Source organism: Pyrus communis, chromosome 17 (assembly GCF_963583255.1).
Source record: "Pyrus communis chromosome 17, drPyrComm1.1, whole genome shotgun sequence".
Lineage (NCBI taxonomy): Eukaryota > Viridiplantae > Streptophyta > Magnoliopsida > Rosales > Rosaceae > Pyrus > Pyrus communis.
Window position 1 is genome coordinate 16,574,699 of NC_084819.1, and position 16,566 is coordinate 16,591,264.

General features: G+C 38.7%; 1 protein-coding gene and 1 pseudogene across 2 annotated transcripts; one reads left to right on the forward strand and one right to left on the reverse strand.

Annotated features, from left to right (window-relative positions):
* Positions 1-1,534: 1,534 nt before the first annotated feature.
* Positions 1,535-4,036, reverse strand: LOC137723794 (pentatricopeptide repeat-containing protein At2g38420, mitochondrial-like; annotated as a pseudogene).
* A 1,105-nt stretch (positions 4,037-5,141) lies between these two features.
* LOC137723470 (protein LURP-one-related 10-like) lies at positions 5,142-7,961 on the forward strand. Of its 2 annotated transcripts, XR_011066918.1 has the most exons (4): positions 5,142-5,540; positions 5,993-6,220; positions 6,364-7,424; positions 7,503-7,961. XR_011066918.1 is itself a non-coding variant. In XM_068462665.1 (3 exons), the coding sequence occupies exons 1-3, from the start codon at positions 5,250-5,252 to the stop codon at positions 6,520-6,522; spliced, it is 678 nt and encodes a 225-aa protein (XP_068318766.1). In that variant the 5' UTR covers positions 5,142-5,249; the 3' UTR covers positions 6,523-7,961. The 2 variants fall into 2 exon arrangements, 1 of the variants encoding a protein (XP_068318766.1); XM_068462665.1 differs by having other exon boundaries at positions 6,364-7,961.
* The last annotated feature ends 8,605 nt before the right edge of the window (positions 7,962-16,566 follow it).

Consider the following 16,566-nt stretch of genomic DNA (forward strand, 5'->3'; position numbering starts at 1 on the left):
TTGCAAGAGGGTGCTATAGGATGTGTGGTTTGTGTTGGTGTATGAATGAAGTTTGAGTGTAATTTGTGTTTGTAGAAAGTAGTTGAAGTGTGGTTCATATGTATATATTGTGCGATTTTTCATACTTTATTGCAATTTAAATATTTTTAAGTAAAAAAGTTCACATAATAAAGCACAATTAACGTAAACAAATATTTTTGGAAATTGTTATTAGTACTCTAAAAATCTCATTTGGCACTCTAAACTTTTTGCAATTGGAAAGAAAAATACACTTATAAGGAGTGTTGAATGAGATTTTTGAAATGCTAATAACAGTTTCCATATTTTTTTAAATTAACGGAAAGAAAAAATTGAGGTAAAACGATATTAACAATTTTTAACCTAAAATTTAGGTCGTACCATTAGAGAAAAAATACGGTTTCTAGCTAAAATCTAAAAGCCAAATTCCAAAATTTGTTTTGGCCTTAAACTAACTATTGGAGTAGGTCCTATCGGTGAATCCTACCCCCTTTAAATTAAATTGGAAACATGGTACCACCACCAAGGAAACACCACAACATCTGTCTCTATTCCTTCTCATCCACGTCCGACTGACAACGATTCGCAACACAAATGCATCCATAGCTTCTTGATATGTTTCTAATCCAACTTTTCAACTGTGTAATTATTTCTGCTTAGTGGTTTTATAGCTGATTAACTTCAAGTTAATTCAGTTCGTGAGAGTGTGACTGCAGATTTTTTTGCTCTTCCCTGCAAATAAGAAGCCCTTTGACACCGACAAAACTTTTCATGTTTTTTTTTTTTTTTCATGTTTTGGAAAGGCGACAAACAGCGATCTTTGGATGCTTCAATGATTTGATTTCACTGGAAAAAAAAGTGCAAGGCCAGAAAAATCTGATCCTTTTCTCTCTTTTATTTGTTGGTTTTTTACCCTTAAAGTAAATGGCTGCTATTTTTCCCACACAAAGCAAGATAAGATGGCACTTTTATCTTTTTTCTCTCAAAAGTTTTCAATACCTTGACTTCAAAACTCACATTATGACTTGAAGGGAAGTAGGTGATGAGGTTTTGCTTCCGCATGAGTGACATCGTGGCTTAATTTTGGCTCAAACGAACTACACAGTCCAACTGCTTGGATTGAGTGATCGACATCCGTTGACAACGGTCAAGTATGTGTTGGTATCAAGTGTCTGTAGGTACTCAAGGAAAATTAAAATGGTTGCATTTCGACTTTAAGAACAAGCAAAGGACCAACCAGTATCATATATACCGAAATCGAGATTGGAAGTACCAACATATCTACCGAAATCGAAACTTAAATACTTAGTTCTAGAAAGTTGCAAATCATAGCATATTGTCTAACAATCCAAGCACTGAAAAAGAATTATAAATAAATAAATAAATTTAAAAAAAAACCGCAAACTTATAAGCATGGGTAATTTTGAAGAGTTTAAAAGAATAATTTCATTGCTTTTTCGCAGAAATTGTCATAATCTATTGTGTACAAGCAAGGTATCAACCCAAAGGTAATGCTTCTGGTAAAGAAAAAACCAAGAACAAGAGTACACTAGCATAGCAAGTACGACAGAAGATTCTAGGTTGGTACAAATGCATATACAGTTTTATGCCAAACATTCTCAGACGAAGAAATGGACAAAAGACCGGCACAAGTACAGCACGATGTGCCGGGCTCAGGTGCCTCTCTTAAGCAAAAGATTAGAAGTAAAGGAATCTGATGCACATGGATGCAGCTAACTTATGCTTCGGCCTTGCATTGTGCTGGTGAAGTGAATCAACTGTCGCTGTGAATTCTATATGGCACAACCAACTAATGGTAAATGTATAACAGAGAGATGCACAACTTACTGGTCCTCTGTTAGTGCTATAATTGGCTCCACCAAACCAGTCCAAGTAGTCTCTTTCAAATCGGGTTTGGATCCTGACCTAAGAAGCAGTGCTTCCCGAGCCTTTTCTCTGGGAGCAACGTTCTTGTCAACCATTCTCTTCAGCAATTCCATTGGCTTTACAAACCAAACCCCTTTGCCACAACCCGTAAATTACCTCACTGAATGAGGAACAAAAACGAATGAGAACCTTATCTAACATTGCTTCCACAAAGACACAAGCTTCATCAACGTCTCCTTTGCCCAATAGGCCATCCAACATAACCCTAACTCCCTTGCTCTACTAAGCGCCCCGTTTTTACATAATGCCTTTACCAAGATGTTATAAGTAAACGAATTAGGCTTGCACCCCCAGCTCTCCAGACACGAAATCATGTTTAATCCTGCCTCCATATTGTTCTGATTGCACAAACCATGATAGACAATGCCTTTTGACGATGGGATTTGTCTACTCTGTTTTTTCCCTTGCATCTTTTTCACTCTTACATTTTTGCTACGCCGAGGGACTTTCAAGTTAAATACACATGGTAAGTATAAACATCAGATGCACTGTTTACTGGTGATCCAAGTCAGTGCGTCATCACCTATGGAAGTGCTACTATTGGCTCCACCAAACCCACCCAAGTAGTCTCTTCTAAGCTGGGTTCAGATCCTGAGCTAAGGAGCAGTGTTTCCCAAGCCTTTGCTCCGGGAACAACTTTCTTGGCAACCATTTTCTTCAGCAATTCCGTTGCTTTACAAACCAAACCCCTTTGGCACAACCCATAAATCACCACATCGAATGAGGAACAAAAACAAACAAGAACCTTATCTAACATTTCTTCCATAAAGACACAAGCTTCCTCAATGTCTCCTTTGCCAAACAGACCATCCAGCATAATCCTATAAGTCTACAAGTTTACCCCAACACCATTTAACGTCATCTCACGCATAAGATTTCTAGCCCTCCTAAGCTCCCCACTGTTACACAGTGCCTTCAGCAAGATGTTATAAGTAATCAAATTAGGCTTGCGCCCCAACTCTTCCATAGAAGAAATCATCATCAATCCCGATTCAACTCTATTCTGCCCAAGTATCTGCATTTCTCCCAAAAACCCCATAACAACAACACACTCTGAATCCTTTTGTTCACACAATGATGACAATATCAAAGCGCAAATCTTCACATTCAAACCATACCCATTATTCATCATACAATTCATAATCTCAATAGCATATCCAACCTTCCCAATTCCACACAATGCATTGACCAAAATCCGAAAACTCGATTCTTCGAGCCGGGTGCCCATTACATGGCTCCTGAGAAAAATCTCGGGCACCAATTTAAGACCTTCACAGGACCCACAAAGCACACACAGGCAATGCATTGAGAGAGTGAGCGGAAGGGACACACCTGAACTTGGGAATTCTGTAAAACAGATCAATGGCGTCCTGGGTTCTGCTCCAACGGCCATAAAAACCAATTAGATGGGCAAAAATGTGCTCCGGCGTGTCGAACTTTTCGACTTTTTCGAGCTGGGAGAGAACCGGAACGATGTGGTCGAACTGGGAGGTTTTGATGAGGGTTTTGAGGACAAAGTGGTAGGCTTCCGGGGTTGGGTCGACGTTGTAGGTTTTAAAGGAGTAAATGAGCGTCGGAAGGAGGTGGCAGGGCGGCGGCAATGATTTTTTGAGGCTTTGACAGGCTTGGTTTTGGTTGAAGATTTGTTGCCATCTGGTGTTGTACGGCGAGACCGGCCATTTCCTGTGCTTTCTCAGGAAGAATTTGCTTCTGGGTTTTAGTGCAGATGCTCTCACCATTTTTTATTCGATTTGGAGCTCGGATTGTTTTGGTTCATCTGTTTGTTTCAGGTGGGAAATACTCCTTGGGATTTATTCAGTTTCTGCAATTTCTTGCAGGGAACACGACGACCAAAAACGACATGTAGTATTTGGGGCATATTAACGGGCTGGAATAATGGTCCATTGGGTTTTTACTTTTTAAATTTCATTTTATGTCGAACAACTTTGGTCATGAAAAGTGAAGAAAATGGTCGATTTATTCGGTTCGGCTTGGTCCGATTTTAGGATTTTGGATTTTTTTTTTTTCCATGCATAATTTCTATGCAACTCATCTCTAATGATCAATCAACCCTGGCTGTCGATCAATTTATGGTTTTGCCGAATGTTAGTGTCGGTCAATCAATTATATAATGTCGATAACTCGATTATAACGTGTCATTGCAATTAATTATTCAAATTTCACAACTATCACGTGTTGAAGAAAACCTCTTTTGTTCTAGTGACTTTTCGATTTAAATTTCGCAACTAATTATTGGCTATTAAATGTTAAAACAACATTTGGGATCAAAGTTGAAAACTGGAAGTTGGAAGATACCTCCAAATTTACATGAGACCAAATCATGGTATGTGCTATTCATCATATCTTAAAATATTAATAGACAACAAGCGTCTACAAGTTTAGATATGATACTAGGGTTTAGGTAAGATACGGGTCAAAAAGTTACTAGATAAAAGAACGTTTACAAACAATCATTCTAAGTTCACGGAGCTTGTTTATATCGTCTTGCACAAAAATTGGTTGAGGTGAATAGGGATAGACAATATTCTTTTGAGTACTTGCTTGTGACTTTAGTGTTGATTTACACATTACGACTACTTTAGTGAATTTTTTTTCTTTCAGTAATAAGATGTATATATTAAGAAAGATATACGATTTTACTAATATTAATATTGTAATACGATATTTCTAAAATATGAGAGCACGTTGTCGATAATTATAAGATGAAAGTATGGTATATCTTTGGAAGCTTTTTATTTTGACCCCGTTTTTGTAAGTTCATGGCTCCGCCGCATTTCATCATAGTTTAAGAACCTTAACACATGTTCAATATATGTTAATCAACCATGTTTATCAAGTAGGTTTTTAGAGTATGCCTGAACATAAATAGATGCCCTGTGAGCTTAGGTTAAAGTCATCATCGCTCAATTTTTAAGACGTCTTCGTACAGCTGTAGAAGAAACTTCACTATAATTTAGGTTTTGTTCAACACGCAGTATGCATATTATCATGAGACAAAGTCGTGGTATGCAGCATCTGGATTACGACTTTCTATACGACGGTAGAACCAAAACCTTGGATTTCCTACCCTATATCCATATAATGTTGCTTTAAACTTGATCACCAACAAAACAAAGTCTTTGTGTAGAGTTTGCCATATTCTGATTGACTAGTCAATATACGTAACACGTTTTGGTAAAAGCATCTAACCGTCCGCAGTGCCAAGATTGTCTTTCCATAAATCAAAAACCAAGTGTTCATCGACATCGAACATTTCTCTGATCATGAAACAAGCAGAACCTAGCGCACCATCGTTAGAATCTGCTAACCCGGATCCTGGATCGGCAGCGCATGCTAACCCCACCGTCCCGATCATCAGCCCTCACTTCTGCAGTCCTAACCCTGTGGTTATTGAAATAGTCAGAAAAGTTCTAACAATAACAGGTGACAAATTTGTAGTCACTGATGTCAATGGTAACATGATTTTTAAAGTTAAAGAAGCTTATTTCAGCTTTCATGATCACCGAGTCTTGCTTGATGCTGCCGGACATCCTATTATCACTCTAAGAAGGAAGGTAAGGCTTTCTTAACATAAAACCCATTGATATATTATGTAGCTCTTGAACTTTAACTATTGTTTGTGAATTAAAGTCTCAGTTTATAACGTAATGTTGCTAGGTAGTGAATGTAAACCATATATTCTGACACGAATCAGCTTAATTAATAATTATGAAAATATGACAGTTTAACGAGATAATACTTTTGTTAGTTTATATACTAATTCTATTGCACCTAACTAACTTGTTTCTATATTCTCAAATAAATAATGCATGCAGTCCAATATCTTAGTAGATAAGTTGTTGGGTTTCTATTAATGTGCTTCGGTTCGAAACTACTCTCCTTCCCCTAATTATTGTAATAATTTCGAACTTTCTCCCTAATAATTAATAGTAAATTTAAAAATAAAATAAAAAAAGTATTCTCAAGTAAATAAATAAACTAACTTAGTTGTATGTTTTATGTATAGTTCAACACTGCGCATGAAAGATGGCAAGTTTTCAGGGGGGATAGCAAAGACTCAAGGGATCTGATTTTCAGTGCTAAGAGATCTTCAATGTTCCAATTGAAGGCCAAGTTGGACGTTTTCTTAGCACAAAACATAACAGAGAATGTACCTGACTTCAAGGTCAAAGGAAATTGGTCTGAACGATCATGTGTCGTACATGCTGGGGACTCCTCAACCATGCTTGCCCAAGTAAGATTTCATCAATTTTATATTCAGCCATAATATCTTATAACTAACATAATTAAGCAATCAGAAGCTTAGTTTGTTTCTTCAGAAACTTAATTTCTCCACAAGTACTGACTGGGATAAATATGTTATGGGGAAAATTGCAGATGCAGAAGAAGCACACAGTTACACCCCTATCATTTGGCAAGGACAATTTCACGGTGACAGTATATTCGGGGACCGACTACGCATTCGTTGTCGCGCTTATTGCAATTTTTTGTGAGGTTAACACTCCTCGAGCTGGGGCCCACGCGTCGGGTGTTTGATTAGCTTGGATCTGCTTCCTACGTTAATTAGGAAATGATGCATCTTTGTCCTTCGGCTTTGTGCTTTGTTTGGGCTTTGCCTTGGGTTTTTTTTGACAAGCAACGATAGATTGGTATTTCATTGATTATCTCAAACAATACATAAGTGCCAATTAATTATAAAACTTCAGTGACCAAGGAAATAATTTGGTATTTCATTGATCATCTCAAACAATACATAAGTGCCAATTAATTATAAAACTTCAGTGACCAAGGAAATAATCTGGAGGTGAATTTGCTCAAACAAGACAACAATAATAAATCCTTAAACAACTATCACACGTACGAAAACTTCACAAGCCACACATACAAACTGTCATAAGACAATAGGTATAATAAACTTGTATCGACCACTGCAAAAGACCACCGCCGAATAACGAGACCACATAAAGTCATTCCACAAACGAGACCACATAAGATCATTGTAGGTGGACGAGACCACATAACACATGAACACATGGCCCAATGCGAAAACCATATCCAGTCATCATTGCAACACGGCCACAACACTCGCTGGGCGAAACAACAGAACTAACTAAGCAAAACTAATTAAACGAAGCTAAAACAAACTAAACCAAACCACTCCATACTACTTCGAGAACAGAAACCACATGTCGGCTAACTCCGATTGAGGGTTACGAAACTCTGACGAAAGCCACATGAAATGGCACAAAATAGGTATGCACCATCAACAATTCAAAACAATGTGGCAGAGCCGCAACCATTGAAACTTAAGCCGGAGATTCCAAATCTGAAATTCGCAAGCGAGGGGCTGCTACAAGTGGTGCATCATCCAGATTAGCATGCCCAAGGCTATGCAACACTAACTTATGCTCGGCGCAAGGGCGCTGCGACAGGTTTGGGCGCAGAAGGCGTGGCAACCACAAAAAACCTCGATGGAAGTATCACAACACCGAATCAGATAGACGGAAGTGGTTTAGGCGCAGAAGGCGGAGTGACAAATTTGGGCACAGAAGGCGCGGCAACCACAGAAAACCTCAATGGAAGTATCACAACACCGAATCAGATAGACGGAAGTGGTTCCGACCCACCAACAGTCCCAATCCAAACCCTAAACCCAAATCAAGAAGGAGACATTGAGAAGCGCATAACCTGGATCTGGGTAAGAGACACGAAGCCCTAGGATTGCAGTACACAAAATGTTGGGAGGGAAAAAACAGGGAGGGAGAAATGAAATCCTGTTGAAACTGAGATGGGAAAAGGGGATGGCGAAGCGGATGGGAGGAGAAGGAAAGGTGGGTGAAGAAAGGAAGGAAGGAGAAGCTAGGGGGAGATAGGATGGGCTGCCACTGGCCCCAAGCCATGGCAAGGGCCCGGCGGATATGGCGACTGCAACTTAGGGTTTTCTTGGGAGGGAAAAGGGTGAGAGGAAAGGCCGGCCGGACTTTCTCGGCTGCAATAATATTGTTCAGTTTTGCTTTATCTTTATATTTTTTTAACTTTCAATTAGACTTGGCCGATTCTGACACGACACGAAAAAGACATAAAAATAGTTGATTTCAGATCAACATGATAACTAATCGGATCATTATTAGGTGACCCATTAATAACAGGTTCTTAACAGGTATACACGTAAGTAACCCATTAAGAAAAAATTATTTTGATAATTTTAAAGTTTAATTACAAAAAGATTTATTATAAAATACAATAGCCATATTAATATATATACAATATGTTCTATAAAAGTTAAAAAAAAGTTTTAATCATTATTTATTCTTATTATGAGAGTTTATTATTATCAATACTAGGATAAATTTTACTTAACATGTTGTCCAAAATTAAAATAAACTAGTATAATATTTGTATAGGCAAGAACTAAAAAGACATACATACAAGTATGAAAAATGTGAAAAAATATATAAACACTCGTGATTCATCATTATTCCTCTACGAGTAGATAATGGTTACACTTACATTATCGTTTAGATTTTTAAAATCCTCCAAACCCTCATGAATAATGTTTTTTATTTGAGGGCAAAATTAATAAAATTAATAATAATTATTTTAGAAGTGTAAAAATGTAAAAAAAATAATATATATATATATACACACACACACACACACAATCATTCATAGTGACAAGCTTTACAACTTTCATGTAGGGATCAGCTTCGAAATCCAACATTATAATCCATAAACCTTAAATTTATATTTAACCGTCGATTGTTATTTACGCTTTATTCTTCTTACTGAATTTCATTTTTAAAATTTTCTTTTTTGAAAACATGATCATTTGGTGGATGTAAGAAGATGAATGGTTCAGATTTTTGATATCACGTTTCGATATTTACGGTTAATTGAAATATGAGTTGATATCATATAATTTGTAGAAACTTTATAAACATCAAGCAATATTTTTACTAACTGTAAAACTCTGAATATAATATCAATGATCCAAACCGCCGTTCATCTTCCTGCATCATCTAATTGATCATGTTTTCAAAAAAGAAAACCTGAAAAAACAAAATTTGATAAGAACAATGAAGCGTAAATGTAAACAACAATCAACGGTTAAATTTTGATCTATGATTTATATGATTATAGTGGCGAATTTCGAAGTTAAGCTCTTTATGAAAGTCGTAAAGTTTGTCATTACAAGTGTTTATATATATTTTCTGACACACCCCGATCTAGATCAGGGCATGCTGCCCGTCACGTGGAAGTGACGTAACCATGTGCACAAAGCGGAAGCTAATAAAATAGTAATGTAAATAGTACGAATAAATAAAAACTGGTTTTACATCAAGTAATAATAAGTGCAACGTAAGTGCGACGCCTAGTTCAGAGCATAAAGCCTAAAGCAGTCCAAATGAAAATGACGCAACCAAAGTACACCCGAAGGTGGCCCTACGCTGGTGATCGTCTATCAGAAATGCCGAGAAGGTCCTCTGGGAAACCACCAAACCTGCTAGTCAACTAGAACCCGGAGGGGCGCAAAACAAAAGCGTGAGTGGGCAAAAACAAAGCTTTTCAAAAACCATTTAACAAATAAGTTCTAACCCCTCGCCGTAAAACTTGTATACTTCCCAGAAAATAGACATATATATATATATATATATAACAATCATGTTCGAGAATATGCCATGCCATAACCTCAGAATGAAATGCAAGTGACCAGGTATAAATCATATCAATAACTTATAATCTGGCAGCCGGAGTCACCTAACATGACCTGTACGGCTGCATCTAGAGCTCAAATCTCAATCTCACTGACTAGACCTGCACACGAGTCGGAACTACCTAAAGTGGTCTATACGACAGGTCTGGGTGTAATACATATAAACGCTCTAGTGCTACGATCACGTGAAGGCTGTGCGAATAATCGCGGGTCACCTACGAGTCAGAACCACCTAAAGTGGTCTGTACGACAGGACTGTGCACCTAACTTGGATCCAAGATGAGCGTGTGGTGCGGGAGGTGAACATCACGTGAAGGACTGTGCCCTACTCTGGGCGGGAGCACTAACACCGGGGGTGCAAGTTATGAGCTCTCTATGCATCTCAATTCACTACTGAATGTAAACATGAATAACACTTACCTGGCACTTACCTGTGCGTCCGCAGCACCAATATGCATATATATATAACCAACTAATAATGCATAAACAACGATAATATAATGCATGGCATATGACAAAATAACAATTCCAATCAATTTCTGGAAAAATATAAGTATATAGGTATATACGGAAAACCAAAAGCCCACTCACTGGTATGTGGAAGGGTCGTAACCCCCCTACCTCGAGTGACCACGCTCGTCCTCGGGATAGGTATCACCTATATGCGAAACAACTACAAAAACGTTAATTTTAAAGCACATAACCAACCTTTAGAAATAACTTCTCATACAATGCTCAAATGGGGTGTATGAATACACCAACGTGATCTACTCAACCTCAGAAACATCCCCATATTTTTAAAACAATTTTTCACCGTCGCACGCGCCCCCACGCGCCGGCCACGCGCAGGCACGTGCCTGGCACGCTGACGGCGTCAGGAATATTCCGTCAAATTTAACAGATTCCGTCAACGGCATCAGGAATATTCCGTCAAACTTGACGGAATATTCCGTCGTCTTCTCCGACGCCGGAAAATCGGGAAAATTTCAAACTTTGATATCTTCTTCGTTTTTCAACCAAATTTCACAAAATTGGTACCAAAATGAAGCTTAGAACTAGAGGAACACAATCATACTACTTTCAAGGGCTAAAATCCACAAAATCTCACCTGAAAAATCAACCCAACTCCGGCCAACTTCGAAACTAGTGATCCCGACGTCCAAAACCTTCAAACGAACCACCCCGAGCCTCCTCGGGACCTCACCAAGCTACCTACAAGCTTGAAATTCCCTAAAACGTGAGAAATCACGTGTGCATGAACAGTACCAAAATCGGGCATCGTGGGTTAGACGTGAAAACGAAGGTGTTCTTACCTGAAATGGGTATGGTTGGACTCCTACAAGCCTCACGAGTTTGAATATGTGCTTGGATTCTTCAATCTGTGGAGGTTTGATGGGTTTGGGTGTGTGTCCGTACGTGTATGGCGAATGGGATGGGAAAGGGGACTCGGGACAGGTGCAGGGAAAGGAGGAAACAATGAGGGTGAGTGTGGGGAGGAGTGTGTGGTGCAAAACCAGCCACACCAAGCCAAAAAGAACAACTACACAACGAAAAATCACGCTAGGGGCAAAATCGTCTTTTCACGTTACGTTTTTAGAATTTCTCGGGACGGGCTGTCACATTTTCTATATTTTTTACACTTCTACATTAATTAAAAAACTATTAAAGACTTTATTTAATTAATTAAGCTATTAATTAATTTATACCCATTTTGTTTCAGAAGCAATGGATGCTAGAGATTCAGATTCAGTAAACCTTAGTGATGAGGAGTCCGTGGAGATTATAATGGGAACATAACGAGATATTGGAAGCGAAAATATAGACAATACAAATACGAGTCTTGCAAAGAAAAATGCTAGAACAATCAATTTAGGTCAGCAAAAATGTACTTAAAAGAAAAATGTGTTTTTATGTTTTGGATGTGACAATATAGTATGTATATACTTATCTAGTATTATGCTTTTCATTTGATTATTTATTGGTTTAAAATATATTTTCCCTAACTAGTAACAGGTCGGGTCATATTACCTGTTAATATTATCGGGTCAATTTCAGATCGGATCATTTTACCCGTTTATTTTAACGGATGTTACACGACACAACCCGTTAAGATATCGGGTATGACATGAAAACGACAAGAACACGGAAAACACGACGCGAATGCCAGGTCTACTTTCGATGCTGAACAATTTATCTTTTGGTCTTTCTTATACAAAATGATATCTTAACAAGGAATGGTATTCATTTTCACTTTAAGTGAGAGGTTTTAGGTTCGATTTTTGCCAAATGCGAATTTAAATCATATTATTGCTAGCCTATTGTGAGGCTAAATCCACCCCCCCTCCCCTATAGTGTAGATAGTATCGATTGTTTTGAAAGGAAAAAAAAAAAAAAACAAGGGGTGAAAAATAAATTTGGGTTATAAATCTACACTAGCAATAATAATTTAGTACGTATACAACTTATCATATATCAAAGTTGAATCTAAAGTATTGAAAGTAATATGTAGCTGTAGTTCACTGCTACATAACAAATCTTCAGATTTATGAGTGGTATCAACTGGTCTTATTGTGCCAATTTGATCGCAATTGCATGCTCAAATTTCGCAACTATCCGACATTGAAATATGAGAGAAAATGAAGACCAGGGGGCATTACCTAATTTTAGTTGTTCGAATTTTATTAATTTCAAATTAAAAAGGGTTAAGGGAAAGGACCTGGCTTTTATTGTAACATCCCGTCCCGAAACTAAAGAAACGTACATTTAAATTTACGTTATTACCCCTAGTTCGTTCGTGTACAATTAGTTTTGTGTTGTGTGATGTGGTGGGACCACACACACTCATACACTCTCTTTTCTCCCGGGATTCTCTCCCTCATTCCCTCACTCTTTGTCTCTCTGTCTCTCTCTCTCTCTCTCTCTTCCTCCCCGAGTTCACCTTCTTCTTCTTCCTCTACACACGGACACACATACAAACCTAATCAAATCTTCACCAAACAAGAAACCAAGACCACCATCGTGTTCGTGGAGCTGAGAGGAGTTCAAAGGTGCCATTTTCAGGTAAGGATATCGTTGTTTTCACGTCGTTTCAACGAGGTCCGATTATTGCACTGTTCATGCAAACCTAATCTAGCTTGTTTTAGGAGATTCTAAGCTTGTAGATGTGTTTGTGAGGTCCCAAGGAGCCTCGGAGTGGTTCGTTGGGTGAATTTGGACGTCGGGATCGTCCTGTACGAAGTTGGCCGATTCTTGAAGTTGAAGACAGGTATGATCTAGCAATTTTTAGGCCTTAAAACTAGTCTAACGTTGTTCTACTAGTCCTAGGCTTCATTTTGGTATAAAGAACGTGAAATTTGGTTGAAAAACGAAGGAGAAAACAAGGTTTGAAAATTACCCAGTTTTCCGGCGCCGTCGCCGGCGCCGGAGGTTCGCCGGAGAAGAAAGAGGAATATTCCGTTAAGTCTAACGGAATATTCCTAACGGCAGTGGACGGAATCTGGTTAGATTTGACGGAATATTCCGTCAGTTAACGGAATATTCCTGACGGCGTCTGTTGACACCGTCAGTGTGCAGTGCACGTGGGCCGCGCGTGGGGGCGCGTAGGTCCGTGCGGGGTCAGGCGCGTGGGGGCGCGTGCGTGGTCCAAAAATTTTTCTAAAAATATGGGTGTGATCCTGAGGTTGTGTAGATCACATTGGTATATTCATTTGTCCAATTTGAGCAATGTATGAGAAGTTATTACGAGAAGTTGCTTAGGTGCTTTTAAATTAATGTTTTCGTAACTTTGTCGCGTATAGGTGATTCGTTTTCCGAGGACGAGCGTACACACTCGAGGCAGGGGGGCTACGACCCTTCTAATTATCAGTGAGTGGGCTTTTGTTTTCCGTATATACCTATATACATATTAATTCCCAGAAATTAAATAGAAAAGGTTATTGTTTTATGCCATGCATTATATGAATATTGTTTACGCATCATTACATGTATTATTGGTGACATACATACATATATACATGTGTATTTGGTGCTGTGGATGCACAGGTAAGTGCCAGGTAAGCGGTATTCAGGTGGTTATACATTCCTGTTTATTATGCAATAGTAGTTGAAATGCTTAGAGAGCTCATAATCTGCACCCCCGGTGTTAGTGCTCCCGTCCAGGGCCAGGGCACAGCCTTCACGTGTATGTTCACCAGCACCGCATGCTCGTCTTGGATCCAAGTTAGGTGCAAGCCTGTCGTAGAGATCACATTAGGTGGTTCCGACTTGTAGGTGACCCGCGATTTATCGCACAGCTTCACGTGATCGTAGCACTAGAGCATACATATATATTACACCCAGCTTGTCGTGCAGACCACGTTAGGTGGTTCCGACTCGTGTGCAGATTCAGTGATTGAGTTGAGCGTGGAGCTCTAGGTGCAGCGGTACATGTCACGTTAGGTGACTCCCGGCTGCCAGATTATATGTTGTTGATGTGATTTACGCTTGAGCATTTACATTTATTATGAGATTCTATTGTGGCATATTCTCAAGCATGAATAGCATATTGTGAGCATGAATGGCATATCATGGGACATGATTGACATATCTATACATACGTATATATGTTCATTTTCTGGGAAGTATACAGGTTTTACGGCGAGGGGTTAGAACGTATTTTGCTAAAGAGTTTTCAAAGAACTTTGTTTTTGCCCACTCACGCTTTTGTTTTTGCGCCCCTCCAGGTTCTAGTGGTCTAGAAGGTTCGGTGGTTTTCCCCAGAGGGCGTCCCGGCAATTTCTGACAGACACTCACCATTGTAGGGTCACCTTCGGGTGTACATATGTCGTATCTTTTCCTTTTGGACTGTTGTAGACTTGCTCTGAATTGTGTCTCACATACACTAGTACTTTGTATGTTATTAGGTTTTTAATTATTCGTACTTTTATATTACCTTCTTAATTAGCTTCCGCACGCGCACATGGTTACGTCACCTTCGTGTGACGGCCAGCACGCCCTGATCTCGGTCGCGGTGTGTCATTTATGCCCTCTCATTTTCCATACATTTTTATCCCCTCCTATTTGTGCAGTCACGGTTAAGTTACGTTAACATTTTATATCACTATTGTTTTTTGTCTTATTATCTCTATAAAAAAATCAATATAAAATGTTAACGTGGTTTAACTTTGACCGTAGAAAATAGAAGGGCATGAGAGTGTATGAGAACTGGGAGGGCAGAGCAACCGGTTCCTAAAGGAAAACTTAAAGTGGAGTACAAATTCAACGAAAATTTAGGCGCATGACTAGTCTATTGGCATTTTGCTTCATTTATAAGTGAGAGTGAGTTCGATACACATGGATGGTGAGTATGTAGAATATTATTGAGTTAAATGTCTAGTTATGATTACATCATTGTGTGACTTAGCCTATTGTCTCCTCTTCCAAAAAGAAAATGTTTGGCCATAAATAAAAAGAAGGCCTGGTGTGAGCCTTCCTATTTTATTTACGCAAAAGTCGCACGACTTTGACCTACCAACTTTGAAGCCCAAACCAAGGCTAAGACGACCATCTCACTTCTCTCCAACTTGTTCGAGGCTTCGGACATAAATCTCTTTGAAATGTGTTTGCCACACATACGACCAGGGCCTGGTATATCTTGCCCCCTTAAATGTACATGTATGCGTTATCTGACACACTAAGGTCACTACTGAGGTAGTGCTAACCGCCTCAAGACACAATTGAAGGCCACCTACCAAGAATTATAGTCACTGTCATCACCTAATGACTGATCTACCCTGCTTCAGCTTAGCGATATGATCGAGGTTGCTCTTTCTCCCCAGCCTATAAATTAAATAGAGGCTTTCAAGCTCAAGATCTTCGTCAAATTCAATCTCTATGATTAAACAAAATCTTGAATGATTCTTCAATCAACCCAACTGTTTTTCAACACAAACCCATTTGATCTTTAGCAAAACTTTCTTAGCTCTTCAACTACAATCTCAAAGTCTTCCTTCAAAGAAAACACCACCTATACGATCCCTGATATTTAAAACTTTTACAGCTCTGCCATCCCATAGTATGATTCAATTGCTCTGCAATTCATAACACCCTGACTTCTTCTCTGAGACGCATGTTTTGTACTAAGTCATATCAGACACCAGCGATCTTGGTGAATTTCTCTAGCATTACCTCACCTTTATGGGCCTGATCTTGCTAGAGTTTTACTACTTTCTTTATACTTTCAGTTAATTTACATTTCAAGTTATGTAGCTCAATCCATCTGCCTAAATTTTACTTTTGTGAACATTTGTTATGAAATTATATACATTTTGATTCTCGTTCTAGTTTTTATTTCGCTTTCATTTACTTTTTAGGCTAGCATACACAAAGTTATACTAAATTTTAAGTCCTCGTTCGCTCGAGGCACATAAAGAATTTGACTAAACCAACATCCCACTCGGTGCTCAATCATTTAGTTAAGAAATCAGATTAACACACAACTTACACACACACACTCAAACAAAATTTTGTCTGATGGCAGCTCTGGCATGCATATTCTCTATTCTCTCATTCTCTCGAACTGTCTCGTGGCATTGAGATAAAAAGCAACATTCGGAGCAAATATGTGTTAAACCTCGTGCCTAAACATCGTCTGAATTTTGGGCCCCCAGAAAATCCTCTTCTTTTAGAGTACCATGACTTTCATTTTTCCAATTGCAGCCTTCAATTTTCCCACCTTCTAGAATGCCATTAAATTTGACCCCAAAACAAAAAGGTGCTGTAATCAAAAGTCTCAGTTTCCATTTCTTTTATTGACTTTCCTCTATTCCAATCGAGTATGTCCAATATACTTAACACGCTTTGGCGTATATACCTTCATATAACCAACC

Coding starts and splice junctions, on each gene's coding strand:
- LOC137723470 (XM_068462665.1), top strand. CDS start 5,250: ATGAAACAAGCAGAACCTAGCGCACCATCGTTAGAATCTGCTAACCCG. Junction 5,541..5,992: donor TTATCACTCTAAGAAGGAAG/GTAAGGCTTTCT, acceptor TTTTATGTATAG/TTCAACACTGCGCATGAAAG. Junction 6,221..6,363: donor CCTCAACCATGCTTGCCCAA/GTAAGATTTCAT, acceptor GGAAAATTGCAG/ATGCAGAAGAAGCACACAGT.